Consider the following 17,842-nt stretch of genomic DNA (forward strand, 5'->3'; position numbering starts at 1 on the left):
TTAAGTTATTTTGCAAAATTTGAAGTTAAAATTTCACTTGCACTTGGAGAAATAAAAAAGAGAAATATTATTAGGGGGTTGATTGGAGCAATTGGAATTGTTCGGGAGAGTAAATTGAGTATAATTTTGCTAGAGGGTTAAGCGGATAAAGTGAATTGGTGGGGAAGTAAAATGGATCTTTTCCCAATCACCAAAAGGATCAGTGCGCATTCCATGTTATCTTTTCAAACACGCCTCAATTTGAGTGTCTAATTAGGTCAACTTATAATACACCACAAAATGTACTTATATATCCTGTACAGTACGTCATTATTACATAAAAAATTGTTTTGAAATAACTTCTCACCAAGAAATATGACAAAAAACAACTGTTTTAAGAGAAAAAAAATCGGTGAGTTAACCGAAGCACCCGTTAAACCATCTCAAACGAAAAGCTCAGAGAGGCAGCCGAAGCAGCCGTTGAACCATCCCGCCAAGCACGTGGTCCACCCCACCGCAGGCGTTGTCTCGCCTTGCCAAGTGATAACAGCTTTCAGTTGAATCTCCTGCGGAGCGTTCCTCTCTGTCATTTCAAGCTGGTCAAAAAGCATCGCGCCAGTAGACTGGTGTTTCATCGCGGCCGCGTGCTGCTCATCCGCAAGCATAGTGCTCTGCAGGATCAGATCAAACTCCGTTTGTTCTGGACGCTCCTTTTGCTGTCTCGTTTCCACCAGATAGCAGGTGTCTCTAGCCTGCAGGACGCCGCACTCTGGCAGAGATGGGAAGAACTCCGAGGACTCGTTGCTCCCCTCCACTAGCCTCCATACTACGTCATCACCTGTGATGTTACTTAGCTTCAGTATGCATCGACTGGACTTGTTGGGCTGGAGTGGAAAAAGGAGTTCCTGTGGTCTGGCGTCAAGTTGGTTGCGGGAGCCTGCGAGTATTCGCACTACCTGCAAGACAATAACTTGTGCAATTAACATCTCGTTGAATATCTAATAGTGATCGCTTCAGAAGAATACTTAGTCAAGAACCAACATATGAGAAACTCGACGGAATCCTAGTCAGGATGGGCTGAGAGTTCAAATTTCTTTGTACAATTGTACAAGTTCTTATTACAGAAATCTGTCACCAAAGTCCTCTTTTATTGAATACAGGGGCATACCACTCATGGTGATAACCAGCAAGTGTTCAGATTTGAACTAGGTTGATCAAACTTTTATGGGTGATGAGTCACTAAAGTCTGACATTACTTACTATTATATGTAAAGGGATGTCTAGAAAACCAGAGGAAAATCATATAGCTATGGTTGAAAAGATGCAGAGAATCAAATGCTTATAGGAGAACCCTTTGCCGAAAAAATAGGTGAAAGAATCAATTTTTCAGATGGAACATAATAAATCACTTGGTCATCCCAAATGGTTTACTAGGAGAATTTGACAATTTCTTTTTGGGAAATTATTAAAGAGGACGTTATGCCACTACTTGAAGAATTTCGTAAAGGAACTTTTCCTCTCTTTAGCCTAACTTTGGTATTATCACCCTTCCACCCAAAGAAAAAGAAGCCAAACATATTAATCAATTCCGGCCAATATGCTATTTGAAATATCAGTTCTAAAATCTTTTCAAAGGTCGGTTGCAATAGGTTAACCAAAAGTTGCAAAATAATGTAATGAGACCTACACAAACTGCATTCAGGTCAGGTCAGTACATTATGGAAGGAGTGGTCATACTCAACAAACCTACATATATAAAATGCATAGAGAAAAAGATGGTATCATCCTTAAACTTGATTCTGAAAATGACCTATGATAAGGTGAAATGGTCCTTCCTGTAATAGTCATTGTACATGAAAGGATTTACAATGACAATATGATATACACTGAAAGTGTGCTGCAGACCCATGCCACACAAATGCCAGATCATTGCCCCTTGGTTTTAGGTCTCAAGGAAGGTATTCTGGGAAAAAAGAGGTTTCATTTTGAGAGTTCTGGCCCAAACTTGACGGGTTTTTTGAAACAGTTCAGTCGTCGTGGGATGAGCGGGTACATTATTGCCAGGGGCGGGCCCAAGACCCGGCGAGCCTGGGCACCGGCCCAGGCTCCCTTATCTCCAGCCCAGTGAAAAAATGTCATGGGCCGTTGGCAGCCCAACACAAAATGCTGCAGCCCAATAGGTAGACATGGTAGAGTCAATAAGTTGCTCCATACTCTAAAAAGATGCTGGGTCCGCCACTGCTCTAAGCTCCACAATAAGTCTTGTCTTCGATAGGCTGACGATGTGAATGATGGTGTGATGTTCTAAAAAAAGGCTATTCTAGAATCAGGAGGGCACTCACGTTAAGCTAAAATTGAGAGTCCTCTTGATTTGGATCTTCCGTGATTACAAACCCAAGTTCACTTAACCCTCTCTTCTGTGTAAGTATGTTTAAAAAACCCTCAATTCTTACTCTGTTGTTTTCATGTTAGTGGACAAAACGCCACTTCCATTTTGTAAGTCATCGAGTTATCTCACCTCTTTAATCATGGCTCTTCCTTTTCTCGTACTTAACTGTGGCTCCTCCTTGACATTATCGATTTCCATCACTGTTACTGCATCTTCTTGTCCAACGATAAACCTAACAAATTACGACACAAAATTAAAGCAATCAGGCTGTACAAGGTTTGGTGTTTTAGGAGTTCAGAATAATGTAAAAATTCCATCAGTCTTTAAACAGGCATCACAAAAAGTGGAAGAATAACCACTGTTTTATCATAAAAGAGAGTAGAGTTACAAATTTATACATCCAGGTTATTAACGCAATATTATCTCCATATATTGATATAGAAATGTTATTGTATCATCCGTTTCAAAGTTCCATCTTAAAAAATGCAAAGGTGTATAACTTTCTTATTAGACAAGACTAGCTTATCAACCCGTACTCCTCCACGGGCTAATTAGAATTAATATAAAAATAAAACTTGTAGCCAATAATTATAACTATCTATCTCATATTCTCTTTCATCTATTAAATATTCTATCATACAATACTCTAAAGATACATACTCATCATTATCTAGTTGTAATACGTTTAGTTAGTAACAATATTTTTCACTTTGTATCACACCTCCATATATATGTCTTTGATATGTATTTAACTGAACCATATGGTTAAGCTATGTCAACAACATAAAATTAAAATTGGTATTCTTATATCTTTCCCATACATGACATGCACCATGCATAGTATTTTTATATAAGCAATAATATAAATAATATATTAATAATGATAGACATAGTAATTTAGAATTTTATATTGGTGCACTTTAAGATTTTGATATAATTACATAACTTAGATTCAGATTTAGGAGTTACTTTAAATTTTCATAATGATATAATTAGATAATTTATATACAAACTTAGAGGGTTATTTGATATTATTTTTATAATGGCATGTGGGTAATTCGCATGAAGATTAGGGGATCACTTTAGATTATTTTTTATAATGGCAGATGTGGGGAATTTAGATACATGTTTAGGGGTTACTTTAGCCTATTTTTATAATAGCATAAATAGGTAATTTATTTAAAAAAATAACATATTCAATGACTATTATGATTAGAGTTGTTAGATTCATTGTCGGATGTTTCTATTTTTTATAAGAATTTCTAGGATCTCTTTATTCTCTATTTTTTAAGTGTCCACCTAAGATCCTAGGTGGCTCCACGTGGAGGTTTCAAAAGAAACCTCCAATTAGTAATAGTAAGATACTAGCAAGATTGACCCCATACTAGCTACTCCCTTCGATTTTTTAAGCCTGTTTGGATTGAAGGAATTTTGCATGAATTTCACGATTTGCGGTTCCTCTGGTAAGGAATTGCTTGAGTGCGTTTGGAACAAATGAAATCAATTTCCATTCCAGAGGAAAGGGGGTGAGTCATGTGCATTTGACAAAAAAAAGCATCCACTTGGATCCAAAGGAAATCTTTGCCCCTCACTCACCACGGCTGCTCTTATCCGTTTTACACTTTTGGTTTAGCAAGGGATCTGCCCTACACCTTGACATTACAGCCGGAGGATCCTTCACGCACAAAACCACGGCTAAAGGAGTAGCCCTTTTAGACCGTATTGTAGAACACCTCTATCGGTATATACGGACAGGGGTACCTCCTGCTAGGGTGTCCAGCCCTAGCGTGTACGCCAAGCGTATCGTGGTGGACGCGTGATCCGCCTCCATCACCTCCAAACCCTCAGAGAGCCGCTGCCGCCTCACTGGTAAGGGCGCGATGGTGTCTGGCTCCGGCGTGTGAGCCAAGCGCATCGTGGTGGACGCGCGCCACCACATGCTCGGCCGCCTTTCCTCGATCATCGCTGAGGAGCTGCTCAACGATCAGAAGGTCGTAGTGGTCCGCTGTGAGGAGATCTACCTCTCCGCGGATCACGTCTGTCAGTAAGTCATCTGACAGAGTGCCCAACCTGATGGGCGCAAGGTTATCCGTGACCACGCCCTTGCCCTTTGGGAGAAGAGGCGTATGATCCGGACCTGACAGCTGGGATCATGGTCTCCGGATCTTCCCCCGTGCTCTTATAGGTCCGGCGCCTCCACGTACCCACAAGGGCAGGGTGCTCGGGTCTGACCTCCACTGACCTGGACCCCCCCGCGGGGTCCGGCGCCGTCACACGTGAGAGCCAAACCCCCATGAGCCTGTTCATCCGGACTGGCCTCGGGGGCCTGGGCCTCCCTTCCCCCCAGGAAAGGGGTCCGGTGCCACCACGTGCCACCTCGAGCGGCCAAGGAGGCGACTGCGGGACCAACCCTGCCACGTGCCTGTGGCAGAAGGTCTTCCGTGGGACGCCAGCCCAGCTACCTCATTAAATACGGGTTGGTGGGCTGCGCGCGCCCAAGACAGGGCATGGCCTGTCCACTGTCACACTGGGCAAGTGTGCTGACGCCACGGTAAGCCTGCCTGTTTTCAAGGCGGCGTGTCGCATCACTGTGCACTGTGCGCGGGCAGGCGCCGCACAGTCAACTCACAGCGTCGCGCGCGTGAGCAAGGAGTGATGATGATCTGTTACAGAAGAGTCGAGGCAGCGTGCGCGGAGGCGATGGCGCGGTGGGTCAGTGCTGCCCCTTCGCCTGTTAGAGGGTACTGACCCAACAGTGACAGCACGTCTTCCACTATGCGAACACTGACAGCAGGTACTGCCGGTAAAGCGGCACATGACCATATCCTAGCTGTAGATACGCACGTCAACTTCCCTATCGAGAGGACTACAGGAAGGAGCTGGAGAAGAAGTTCACATATCTCTCATATTACGGGCTCCAATCGCCGGGCCCACCTGTCGGGGTCCCGCTCAGTTTATGCACCTCCCTTAGTCTATAAAAGGGAGAGTGCGCTCGTTAGAACACAAGTTAACAAGTCCATAAGGATCACAAGGCCCAACAATTTTCCAAGATTTCTCAAGCAATACAACATATAAGTGGACATAGGGTATTACGCTCCGGCTGCCCGAACCACTCAAAATCCCTGTGCTTTTTTCGTATTCATCTACCCTTTGATCGAGCGTTCCTAGGTCTTCCCCAAACTCTTCCTAAACCAGGATTAGGTGGGTGCATTCCGCCACCCGGCTGGAGATTTTCTCTGACAACCTCCTTCACCGAACCCCTTCCAGCTGATGAGCCGTCAACCCATGAGGAAGTCCTGTTAGTTGAGTGTCCACCTTTATTGCTAACTTATCCAGACTCATCTTCCGAGCCTTTCCTCGAACCAAAAATCACGGAGGAAGAAGAAATTCAACCTCCGGATTTCCCCTTTGAATTCGAGGAGAATTTGTTCAAAGATTATAAGAACACCTCGAATTATACACATGAAAAGAGACCTCCAGTTCCGCTAAACCCAACTAACCCTCTAGATAAGGGTTCCCTTAAAAATATTATCAAAGGGTTAACTTCTATTATGAGCAGCGAACGGGTACAAGAAGGAGAACTTTCATCCGAAACAATTCAGATCCAAACTCCCTCTTTAACCATTCCATGCTTTGTCCAGGAAACTGCAGTCTAAGCCCTCTATAACCCCACGGTTGGAGCAAACATCGTTTCCTCATCCTTTGCGCTTAGCCACTTAAGCGAGTACCCCTTGCCCACTGGAACACTCAGAACTGGACCACGTTCCATCGTAGAAGGGACCGGGGTCATGCACGACATACTAGTTTGGTACGGAAAAAGCCGAGATCGCCTTGGATTTTCACGTTTTTGAAGTCCATGACTTCGACGTTTTAATAGGGCATCCCGTTGAGAAAATATTCCTAGATGTCTCTATACTAGGGACCTTCAACGTAGCTCTTGGGGGTAGGACCTACACCGTACCAATCGATCCGTCAAAGAACTCTTTGGCCGAAGCTATCCCCAAAAGAGCCAATGGAAGATGTGTTAGCCGTCTTTCCTGATGAGACTCCCGAGTAAGATCCTGATGCTAAACTCTTTATACAAGAGGAAGATGATCTAGGGGAGCACTCCTCTCCCAACCCCCCCCCCCCCCACCCTCCACCCGCACGAAGAAATCTCAAAGAAATCTGCATGAAAAGCTCGAGCGAACAGCAAAGAGAGGGATTGATTTGCAGCCACTGTGAGAAGGAAAAATACTAGCCCAAAGCAAAGGGCGAATAGGGAGAACAACAGAAGCTTTTCAAGCCATGAGCCGCCACTGCGCCATGGATGGAACCAAAGCGGCTCAAATGGACAAAATCGATGAGAGGTCAAACTGGTGTTCGCTGTGGCGATGCTGAATCCATGCGGGATTCGATGCATTCTGCTTTGGTACACAGACCATGAAAATGGTAAAAAGTATGTACTTCTTCTCCCCCATGAGTTAATCCTGCATCGATTCTCCACAGCATGCAAGTCTGTGGGCTCTGCAGTAGCTAGTAACACCCTGCATGCAGACTAAGTCTCAGCCCCTGCAGTAACTAGTACTACTCCACCGTGCATGGCAAATTGTATCTCTGCGCAATCGAGGCACACTGTGCATGCGGACACTCAGACGACATCCTTTTCCGACTATTTACAAAAATGAAGTATGACATCTAAAGAAAAATAGAGGGAGTACTTGGCTCCTGAATCTCCAGCAAATCATTTTTTTCAGAATGATATTTTCCATTAATAACATAACTAAATTACTTGCCCCTTTAGTTTTGTCCTGCTTCGCCAGGCGACATCGACCACGTACGGTCTTCTTCACTTGCCCCCGCGTCGCATGTCGCATCATTACGCGATCTTGGTCCGATCCGGAGCTTCGTATGTATGGTGATCCATCTCCTAAGTAGGTCCCTGGTACTACTTAATAATCTGTCTGTCTTTGTGAGTGAGACAATTGACCGAACAACGCCATGCAGCTTCATGCGCTCCCTGTTTTCGCAGGAACCGCTCGGGTGTATTTGTGGCCCATTTCTGCAGATGCTTCAATGGATCGAGCATCACCCCCGGGCTGACCATGGTGAGAGTGAGACCAACGCAAACAAGCTCTTCTCTTTATGATCCATCCTTTCCATTGCCATGCCATGCCACGCCGTATCACACACGATTCCGCTGAACCCACTGTTATTAGCTGCTCCCTCCATCCCAAAAAGAATGCAACTCTCGTTTTCCGAGAAGTCAAACGATTTCAAGTTTGATCAAATTTATATAAAAAGTTACTAATATTTATATTTCCAAATAAATTTAAGATAAAATATATTATATGATTAATCTAATGATACTTATTTTATAGCATAAAGGTTAATACTATTTATATAAATTTGGTTCAACTTAAAATTAGTTGACTCCTCGGAAGAAGTGAGAGTTGCATATTTTTAGGATGGAGCGAGTACAAGCATTGCTTTATTTTGTATCAGGAAACAGTTGGGCGAGCAGCAGCGTACTTGCTATATGACGCGATGAAGCTCTCCGGTAACGAGGGGAAACTTCCGGACAAGTTCCGTGAACTGGCTAGCAAAGAAATACTACAGTAGATGTGCCCGCAGCAACATGAGAGTGTCCTCTCGCCTGTTGTCCGGATGAAGACGACGTTCATTCTCAACTCTCGGAGAGAAGACTGACGGTAGCGCTTAATTAGATCATTTTGTACAGTTGGTGGGTGGCAGTAACTTTTGCCTTGTTACTGTTAGCTGCTGCCTCGCCTTAACCCACTGCTAGTGCCTCTGTATATTTCGGTAATTATGCTAAGAATGCGGCTTCTGCAGGCGCCTCAGCATATATATGTTGTAATCTGCATTAGCGTAGGAGCAGCAATATATACACCTGACAATGTGATCCTATGTGTGCTGATGTTTCAGCAACTAAGTGTTGCAGTGCTTAAGAATTAATGATGGTTGGATGGCTAATGTTTCTCAGTCTCACGGGATGACGTCACTCGTCTTGGAGTGCACGATCTCGATCGATCTGTGTGGATGACAGGTACAAAACTTATAAAGCTTTGTGCCCTCAAAAGTCAAAACTGCATCCGCGTCTGAGGCGATTTCGACCCATATTTATTTCAGTAGGACCATTAGCCCATTACTATTCCGCTATTCCGCTATATTAAGGCTCTGTTTAGTATCTTCATTTTAGTCCATTTTCAGTCCCTAGGAAGCCAAACACAGGGACTAAAGGTTTTAGTCCATTAGTCTCTAAGGATGGCTAAAAGAGACTAAAAATTCACTTTTCCACCCATACTCCTCCCCATCAGCCCTATCCTATACCCTCTCTCTTCTTCCTGCGCGCCGCCATCGGCAACTCCATCTCTCGGCCATCCAGCGTCTCCCATCCGTCCGTCCCCCTCCCTCCTCCCTCTCAACCTAGCGCCCGGCGACACCTGGATCCACCGCTGGGTCACCACCGTCGGGTTGCGGGCACATGGGTGGCGGTACAGCGGCCGGAGACGCCCCGGGCTGAGGAGGCGAAGGGAACAGGGTGAGCATAGCGTCGTCATGAAGAACAAGGGCTCAGGTGAGTAGAGCAAGGGCGGGGTAACGTGAGTAAAGTAAGGACAGGGGGTAGTGGGTAACATGATCTTTATACAGCTGTATTAATGACGTTTAGTCTTTCTAAACGAACAGGGTCTAAAACTGCTTGCTTTGCTTTGTCAACGAAGAGCCCAATAACCTACCCGTACTGAGGACCGAGCACTAGCTCGGTTGGTTGGCTTCTGGTTGTGGGAGCAGCCGCTCGCGGGTTCGGTCCCTGGGGTCGAATCCTGCTTGCCTCATCGAGGATTTACCCCCTGTTGCCCTGATTAGTTCTAAGGTTGGTTCAGTACACAAGCGTACGCATTTAGCATTCAGTAGTACTGTATATTTTTATTCCATAATAATATATAAGTATTGTATCGTAAAAATGCATGTATTATCCGAGTTGGCGGCTGGTTGCTGCCTCTTATGGTCGTGGCGAAGCACACAAATGACTTAATAGAAAGAGAATATATGTATGGCTACAAATAGAGAGCAGAAAACAGATGACGGCATAAGATCCGTAGTTAGGAGAGTAATCTTTTGGCCCGTTTAGCATAGCTCCTTCCGGCTCCGGCTCCGGCTCCGGCTCCAGCCCTGTAGCGCCCTATAGCGTGGAGCCAGAGGAGCCACGAAACGCAGCTCTGGCTGCACCTTCCGCTGCCCAAGCAAATGTAGCAGGAAGTCGTAGCCGTTTTTTCATCGCTAAAGTGGGCGGAGCCGTCCCAGAGATGCCGAAGGCTGTAATCTTCCACCCTGGCCAGCCGCGAATCCGTATCGGCCGAACAGATAAGTGCCTGCCCAAATATCTTGGAGTAGTATCGATCGAAATGTGGCCTTCGACGGAGACCCTGCGTACGTGCTCGTATCCTGCTCGTTTTGATCGGTGTGGCCGATGAAGCAATGGCGACTTTTGAAGTTGAAGCTACGGCAGCCAATCGCCGGACCTCGCGTGCCCGCCGCCGGCTGACAGCAGTCGCCGTCGCATCGGTCACGAGGAATATCCCATCTCCGTATGGTTCTGGAACATCAGAAAAGGCAATTTTTCGGAGGAGGAAGAGGAAGGTTCCTGATCGATCGATCTTCCTTGGAAGCTAGCTAAGGTAGCTGATGCGAGGCGCGCCCACCCGGCGGCGCCAGCCGCGACGCTGGACCTTTGGACCGGGTGGATAAATGGATATGCCGGGGACGCAGCGAATATTCCTTCTCCAGCCGAATCCTCTTCCGTCTTCCCCTTCCGAGCTCCCCGCGCCGCCTGCTGCTCCGCCGCCTGTCTCCGTCCTAACCTTAGTCGCCGTTGATTTCTTTCTCGTTTTCCCCGCGCATTTTTTTTTTCTTACACTCGATACACCTGATTTCGGAATCCCATATACAGAGACAGAGAGAGGTCCTGTGTATAAATAGCAGCGCCCTCGCCCTCCACAAATTAGCAACAACGCCCGCGCATTACAGCTCGATACTCCCTACACAATTTGGGCATTTTTGGCCGGTATATCTAGCTAGCGCTAATCCTTGTCTTCACCGGCTCGTCTGCTCTGACCAGGTCACCAGGGTCAACCGCGCACCGCCGCCGGTAGCCGGCGACGTACGTCCGGACGATGGCTCAGCCCAAGGCCGCGCGCGCCGCCGACGTCGTCGCGCCCGCGATGCCGGAGCCGGACATCGCCGCGGAGCTCGACGCCCTAGCAGCCCGTTCTTCGTCGTCGCCTACCCGCGGCACCGCGGGCGCCGCCGAGGGGAGGCCGCCGCTGGTGGTGGTCGGGCACCGCGGCAAGGGGATGAACGCGCTGGCGTCGCCGGACCCGCGGACGCGGGGCGACGTCAGGGAGAACACGCTCCGCTCCTTCAACGACGCCGCCGCCGCCGGCCACCCCGCCGTCGCATACGTCGAGTTCGACGTCCAGGTACGCGACCGGGAATCGACCGCCCCCATTCCGTTCCCGCCCGCGTCGCGCTCGCCGCGGCCGTCAACGTCCGCCGTTGACCACGCCTTTTTTTTTTAACCAACGGTGGGTTTGGTTTGTCCACTCTCCACGGCAACCGACCGGGGCGACGGGGCGCCGCGTGTGCTGGTCCTTGGCGGGCCGGGGTGTTGACACGTGTGCGGGCGGTTGGGTCCGGCCCATGCTGCTGGGCCGGGCATGACCAGTAGGGGGACGGGGAACAGCGGTCGTGTCGTCGGTCTAGAAAGATCCGTCCGGCTCTCGAGTTCTTGAGCTCCTCCCGTGATTCCCCATTTTCCCCTCCATCCATGATCAAAACTTCTGCACCTCGGTCAGAAACTTGCAAAAAATTCTAAGAAGAACCCTAAATATACAGAGAAAATTCATTCAATCCGATCATTCCAGAGAAGAATCGCATCTACATTGATAACAAACTTTTAAAAAAAAGAACACGAAAAAAATGTAGGAACTTGTTATCTTGGGAAACCAAACTGAAGAACTTAACGTTCTATATATGGTCCTAATTTCCTCCTCTGCAACAGAGAATGAAGCACGCTGGTAGTGGTTGCTAAACGTGACAGTGACTTTTGCAGGTGACCAAGGACGGTTGCCCTGTCATCTTCCACGACAACTTCATCTACACCGAAGAAAACGTAAGTACAGTGCCGCTTGCGTTCTGCATCCGGCACTCCAATTGTCTACCAAGCCGAAGCCGACCACAATCTAAGCATCTCTCGAAGATCTCATGACAAAACTGAAAAATTTCAGGGCGAGATCTCAGGGAAGCGCGTCACCGACCTCGACCTGCACGAGTTCCTCTCCTACGGGCCCCAGAGGAACCAGGACAAGGTACTGTTCACCACGAGCCGCGAAACGCGTTGCCAAAATTCAGCAATGTTCATTCGAGCTCACCTCCGTGCTGCATTGGCTTTGCCGAATTGTTCTCATTAGGCTGGGAAGCCGCTGCTCCGGAAGCTCAAGGACGGGAGGATCCTCAGGTGGGAGGTGCGGTCGGAGGACGCGCTGTGCACGCTGCGCGAGGCGTTCGAGGGCGTCGACCGCCGCGTCGGCTTCAACGTCGAGCTCAAGTTCGACGACGACCTCGTCTACACGGAGGCGGCGCTCACCGCCGTCCTGCAAGCCGTCCTCAAGGCACGTGTGCGGGCGCCGGAACCAAACCATTTGCTCTGTTGGTTGGTATTTCTGTAACATTTTCAGAAGAACTGACGGCTCCGCTGCAGGTTGTCTTTGAGCACGCCGACGGCCGGCCAATCATCTTCTCCAGCTTCCAGCCCGACGCCGCGCAGCTCATCCGGAAGCTGCAGGACAAGTACCCTGTAAGCCTCGCAGCCACCACGTACCATGTGGTTGCTTGAGCACACAGGTTTTCGGACCATGAACAGTGGCTGATGTCTGAACCCGCTCAATTGTTGCGACGTGTGATCGATCGACCAGGTGTACTTCCTGACGAACGGCGGGACGCAGATCTACGCCGACCCGAGGCGGAACTCGCTGGAGGAGGCCGTCAGTCTGTGCGTCGCCTCCGGCCTGCAGGGGATAGTGTCGGAGGTCCGGGCGATCCTCCGGCGGCCGTCGGCGGTGGCCGAGATCAAGGAGGCCAAGCTCTCGCTCATGACCTACGGCCAGCTCAAGTGAGCGACCGATCCTTTCGTCCACCCAAGAGTTCTTGCCTATTTTTGCCTAGGGGCTAGCTGAACGCGTGGTCGCTGTCGTGTTTCTGTGCCTCTTGCAGCAACGTGCCGGAGGTGGTGTACGTGCAGCACCTGATGGGGGTGGACGGCGTGATCGTCGACCTGGTGCGGGAGATAGCTGAGGCCGTGTCGGCGTTCCCGGCCGCCGCGCGGGAGCCGGGCTCCTCCGAAGGCGGCGGCAGGTGCGAGAGGATGGAGGCGGCGGCCACGGCGGCGGGGACGCCGAGCTTCTCCCCGCGGGAGATGTCGTTCCTGCTCAGGCTCATCCCCGAGCTAGTGCAGTAGGGCGTCTCTCTGGCCGGGTGAATTTTCTGACTCGCTGTAGACTAATTACTCGTTGACTGCTTGGAACTGAAGTCAGCCCCAAATTAAAGGGGCAGATGTTCAGGCATGTCTGTGAATTCTGAATTGACAGACGCTTGGGCTGTTTGTATTTGTAATCCCTCGATCTTTACATGATTTAGAAGACTGGGCACTAGCGGTTTTATGCTGTGATAAATTTTTTTTAAACGAACCAGGTAGAAGAGCTGCTGTTTATATAACTGATTATAATAAAAAGAAAATAAGTTCAGACTGGACAAATAATAAAAAATAATACACCGACCGGTTAAACTGGACAAACAATAAAAAATAATACACCGACCGGTTGGATTGGGATTCCTGTCAGATCTGGGGCTACGGGGCTGTGTTTAAACAGGATTAAGAGATAAAGCCTGTCTTATCTCTTATTTACGTTGTTCTCTACTCGTATGAGTAGGAGATAAATCTAGTCGGTACAGAAGGAAACTACTTGAGTTATACCCGGATATAATTTCTTGACTAGTATTGGCTAGGATTTATGTAACCCTGACCTCCCGGATATATAAGCGGGGCAGGGACCCATTCAAAACACAACATCAACACCCAAGGCAATACAAACCACCATACAGGACGTAGGGTATTACGCACCTCGCAGCCCAAACCTGTCTAAATCTTGTGTTCCTTGCACCTTCGAGTTCCTGATCTCGGCGTCTCCTCACCTAAATTTACCACCTTGGGTATACCCTTCGGTGGGCAGCCGGTAAAACACCGACAGCTGGCGTGCCAGGTAGGGGAGCGCATCGAAGATCCACCAGCGAACTCGATGGCATCTTTCCAGTTCACCAGGTCAGTACCTTCTCAAGGTACGACGTTTGTTGTTGGCTCGTGGGTCTGCGTCGCAGATGGCGCGGGCAGTTTCCGTCGATTCCTCATCGACATGAAGCCGAAAATTCCCGCGGCGGGTTCTCATAGCGACCTCGACAAGTTTGTTGATGATCTCGATGACTTGTCAATCCATGGATCCGCTACGAGGACCAAGGAGGAGTATGCTTCCGGCGCGACTTCGTTCAGCGCTGCAACAACCTTCCTTGGGTTGGACTCGTTCCAATCTAAGGATTCGCGTAGCCGATCACGACTCGATCTACGCAATTTGGTCACTGATCTTCAGGAAGCCAACATCTCTGAGTCCCTCTCCACATTGGAGAAGGACTTGGACTCTCTACTCCAACTCGGAAAGCCCGAAGCCACCGCACATCGGGGGGCTTCGGGTGGTTTTGGTGCCAACAGTCTGATGATCACCTCCACTTCGAGGGGGTGTTTTGTGCATTGGAAGGGCATGAAACTTTTTGATCTACTCGAGGCCGAAGACCGACTTGTGGCACACCTCAAGCCTTTGCCTTTTCAGGAGGGCAGGCCATTAGCCAACATGGCGGAAGAGTCGACCGAGCTAGTCGACGTGAGCTTTGATGAGCTCATCTCATGCTAGGTGCTGATGGCGGAAGAAGGCGAGGACGATGGCGACTTGCCTATCGTCGAATTTGATGCGGTATCCGAAGATGAGGCCATAGCCAACGCCGGCGATAAGAATGACGCCGATCGTGAGGCACGGAGGACCAGGAACAGAGCTCGCGCAACCCGCCGAAGGAGGGTTAATGAGCGCATGCGATCCATGCATCGCGAGCTTGACGCCGAATTCGCAGCCGTAAGCGAGCGGGGCTTCAGGACTCCAGTGGCCAACATCGCCAGGGTTACGGCCATACTCAAGCGCAGTAACGATCCAAACGTGCGTCAAGCACTTCGTTACGCACAGAGGGCTTGGATTCAGCTTGATCAGCAAAACCCGGCTTCTACCCTCAGGGAGGAGCGCGTGGGCGAAAGCCAAAGCCAGGCTCACAGTCGAACGGCAGGCAGCCGTCCTCGACCTCAGCGCAGCAACAACAACGACAATGCTCGCGGGAGTCAGGCCCTTGGCGGGAGGCAGCAGCCACCTCCAGGGGGTAACCCGTGACAGGCCAATCATCGGCCTCTTCCAGAAGACCTGCGCCAACGAATCAATAAAGGATGCGATGCGCGCGACGAATCAATAAAGGACGCGATGCGCGGTTCGTAATCGATTCCAGGCGCAAAGAGCGCGAAGTAGTCGAGACAGAGGGCACTGACTACAGCGACCGTTTCTCAGCTTTCTCTGCACGGTTTAACAGTTACAAGTACCCTGAGGGCTTCAAGCCAATCGGTAAAACCAAGTATGATGGCAAACAAGCTCCTCAGCAATGGCTACGTTGCTACTCCACTGCCATTGAAGTCGTAGGGGGCTCCAACATCACCAAGATCATCTACTTCCCGATGACTTTGGACCCTACGCCGCTCACGTGGTTGGAGAGCCTCAGCAACAACTCGATCGACTCCTGCGAGCGGCTCAAGAAGGTCTTCATCGACAACTTCCAGGGGGCGATCACTCGCGCAGATACTCGTCACGATCTTGCTCAATGTAAACAGGAACGTACTGAGCTCCTACGGTCCTATACACGCCGTTTCTTCGATGTCCGCGCTACCATTGCGAATATCTCGGAGGAAGACATCATCGACTGCTTCTACAACGGTATCACCGATCCAGGCATCTACAGAGACTTCGGGCGGAACAGACGGAAAACTATTGCGGGCTTCGTGACATGATGCACGACTGGTCCGAGCAGGACGAGAAGATGCGGGAGTGGTTCCCGAGGTGCAATGATAGCAACCTGAGGCATCCAAATGACAACTGCAACGACAAGAGCCAGTGGGACTATTCGGGTCCATCCCGAAAACGCAAGCCAGATGATCTCATCGCGGCTGTGTATCGTCCCTCACGAGGCAAGAAGTCAACGACGCAGGAAGAGATCGAGAAGCTCCTGCAGAAGAAATGCCCATAGCATCCAGATGCCAGTCATGTAGCAATCGATTGCTACCACCTCCGGAGGATATTCGGCAATTCCGGTGGTGGCAAGAAGAACAAGAAGCCAGTGGACAAAGAACTCGAAGACGACGACCAAGGGGACCAAGCGCACAACGCGAAGTTCAAGTATGCTTCAAAGACCGTCAACGTCATTTTTGGGGGAGATGGTGACTTCGATTCCAGGAGGGAACAAAAACTGCTTCTCCGGGAGATCATGTTCGTCGAGCTGGCGGCACCGCGACCACTCCGCTGGTCAGAGGTGTCCATCTCGTTCTCCCGCGATGATCAGTGGACAAGCTTTTCGGAGCCTGCCAAGTTCCCCCTGGTCCTAGATCCGGTGGTGGCAGAAGTCAGGCTCACCAAGGTGCTCATTGACGGTGGGAGTGGACTCAACCTCATCTTCGCCAGCACTTTGAGAAAGATGGGTCTGGACTTCACGGACATGCTGGTTCAAAGCAAGTCTCCTTTCTACGGTATTGTCCCAAGTAATGCGGCTCATCCACTTGGCACGGTTGTTCTTTCAGTCACCTTCGGCACGAGGGAGAACTACCGCACCGAGTTCATTAAATTCAAAGTTGCTAACTTCGAATCTTCTTATCATGCCATACTGGGCTGGCCGGCACTCGCCAAATTCATGGCAGTGCCGTATTATGTTCATCTGCTTTTCAAGATGCCAGGAAAAAGTGGAGTACTAACTCTCCGAGGTGAGTACGCGTGTGCCAGATACTTCAGGGGAAGTACTCGTGGCTGCGCAGCAGCTCTCCCAAGCCGGACTGGAGATCCCTTCAGAAAGGTTAGCAAGTCGAGCATCTAGTCGACTGGCGACGTGGCCCTCAAGTCGATCCAGCTCCAGAAGGGTGACTCATCCAAGACCGCCGTCATCGGCGCGGGTTTAGATGAGAAATAGGAACTCGCGCTCGTCAGTTTCCTCTGGGCTAACCGAAACATATTCGCGTGGAAACCAGCGGATATGCCAGGGGTGCCCAGGGAACTGATCGAGCATAGTTTGAATGTACACCCACAGGCTGCGCCCAAAAAGCAACACCTTCGAAGATTTGCTCACGACAAGCGTGAAGCAATTAAACGGAAAATAGCTAAACTCCTCGCGGCTGGCTTCACTAAAAAAGTGATTCATTCAGAGTGGGTAGCTAATCCCGTCCTTGTAAGGAAAAAGAATAATGAATGGAGAATGTGCGTTGATTACACCGATCTCAACAAGCATTGCCCAAAGGATCACTTCGGGCTACCGCGCATTGATCAAGCCGTCGACTCGACGGCGGGTTGTGTACTCTTCTATTTCCTTGATTGTTATTCAGGATGTCACCAGATTGCACTCAAGGAGAAAGATCAAATCAAAACCGCGTTCATCACCCCGTTTGGGACGTACGCTTACAAAACTATGTCTTTCAGGTTGAAAAATGCAGGAGCAACCTATCAGCGCGCGATTCAGATGTGCTTTGCTGATCAGCTGCATCAGAACGTTGAAGCCTACGTGGATGATATGGTCATCAAGACCAGGAATCCCGATGGCCTGATTGCAGACTTGGAAGAGACATTCAGCAGCCTACGCAGGTTTCGGTGGAAGCTCTACCCAACTTAATGCGTTTTTGGAGCACCATCAGGGAAATTGCTCAGGTTCATCGTCAGCAACCGGGGAATTGAAGCCAACCCTGTGAAGATTTCGGCCATCACTGATATGGGGGCTCCGGCCACAATAAAAAATGTGCAGAAGCTAACAGGATGTATGGCAGCCCTGAACAGGTTCATCTCCCGGCTCGGGGAGAGAGGATTACCCTTCTTCAAACTCCTGAAACACCCAGACAAATTCCAGTGGACGGAGGAGGCCGAGCAAGCCTTACAAGATCTGAAACATCACCTTCAGTCTCCTCCGGTCCTTACAGCACCATTGCCGGGAGAAGATCTACTACTCTATATTGCGGCAACAACTTATATTGTCAGCAGTGCTATTGTAGTCGAGCACAGCGAGGAAGGCCATGCGTTTGGAGTGCAG

The 17,842-nt window shown here is 49.4% G+C and overlaps 1 protein-coding gene and 1 long non-coding RNA gene across 3 annotated transcripts; both read left to right on the forward strand.

Annotated features, from left to right (window-relative positions):
* The first annotated feature begins 8,585 nt into the window (after positions 1-8,585).
* On the forward strand, positions 8,586-9,259 carry LOC112898732. The gene is made up of 2 exons (XR_003229922.1): positions 8,586-8,945; positions 9,056-9,259. It is a non-coding gene; the product is annotated as an uncharacterized LOC112898732 (long non-coding RNA).
* Positions 9,260-9,876: 617 nt separating this feature from the next.
* LOC112898730 (glycerophosphodiester phosphodiesterase GDPD2-like) lies at positions 9,877-13,077 on the forward strand. 2 transcript variants are annotated; one of them, XM_025967007.1, is made up of 7 exons: positions 10,006-10,848; positions 11,481-11,540; positions 11,656-11,736; positions 11,839-12,039; positions 12,129-12,224; positions 12,343-12,539; positions 12,641-13,077. In XM_025967007.1, the coding sequence occupies exons 1-7, from the start codon at positions 10,543-10,545 to the stop codon at positions 12,882-12,884; spliced, it is 1,185 nt and encodes a 394-aa protein (XP_025822792.1). In that variant the 5' UTR covers positions 10,006-10,542; the 3' UTR covers positions 12,885-13,077. The 2 variants fall into 2 exon arrangements, with proteins under 2 accessions (XP_025822793.1, XP_025822792.1); XM_025967008.1 differs by lacking the exon at positions 12,641-13,077 and having other exon boundaries at positions 9,877-10,848; positions 12,343-12,543.
* Positions 13,078-17,842: the final 4,765 nt, after the last annotated feature.

The sequence above is a fragment of the Panicum hallii genome, chromosome 7 (assembly GCF_002211085.1).
Source record: "Panicum hallii strain FIL2 chromosome 7, PHallii_v3.1, whole genome shotgun sequence".
Lineage (NCBI taxonomy): Eukaryota > Viridiplantae > Streptophyta > Magnoliopsida > Poales > Poaceae > Panicum > Panicum hallii.

Bases quoted from the DNA above. Each gene is read 5' to 3' on its own strand.
- LOC112898730 (XM_025967007.1), top strand. From the start codon at position 10,543: ATGGCTCAGCCCAAGGCCGCGCGCGCCGCCGACGTCGTCGCGCCCGCG. The intron at 11,541-11,655 runs GTAAGTACAGTG...GAAAAATTTCAG, and splicing joins TCATCTACACCGAAGAAAAC to GGCGAGATCTCAGGGAAGCG. The intron at 12,540-12,640 runs GTGAGCGACCGA...TGCCTCTTGCAG, and splicing joins ATGACCTACGGCCAGCTCAA to CAACGTGCCGGAGGTGGTGT.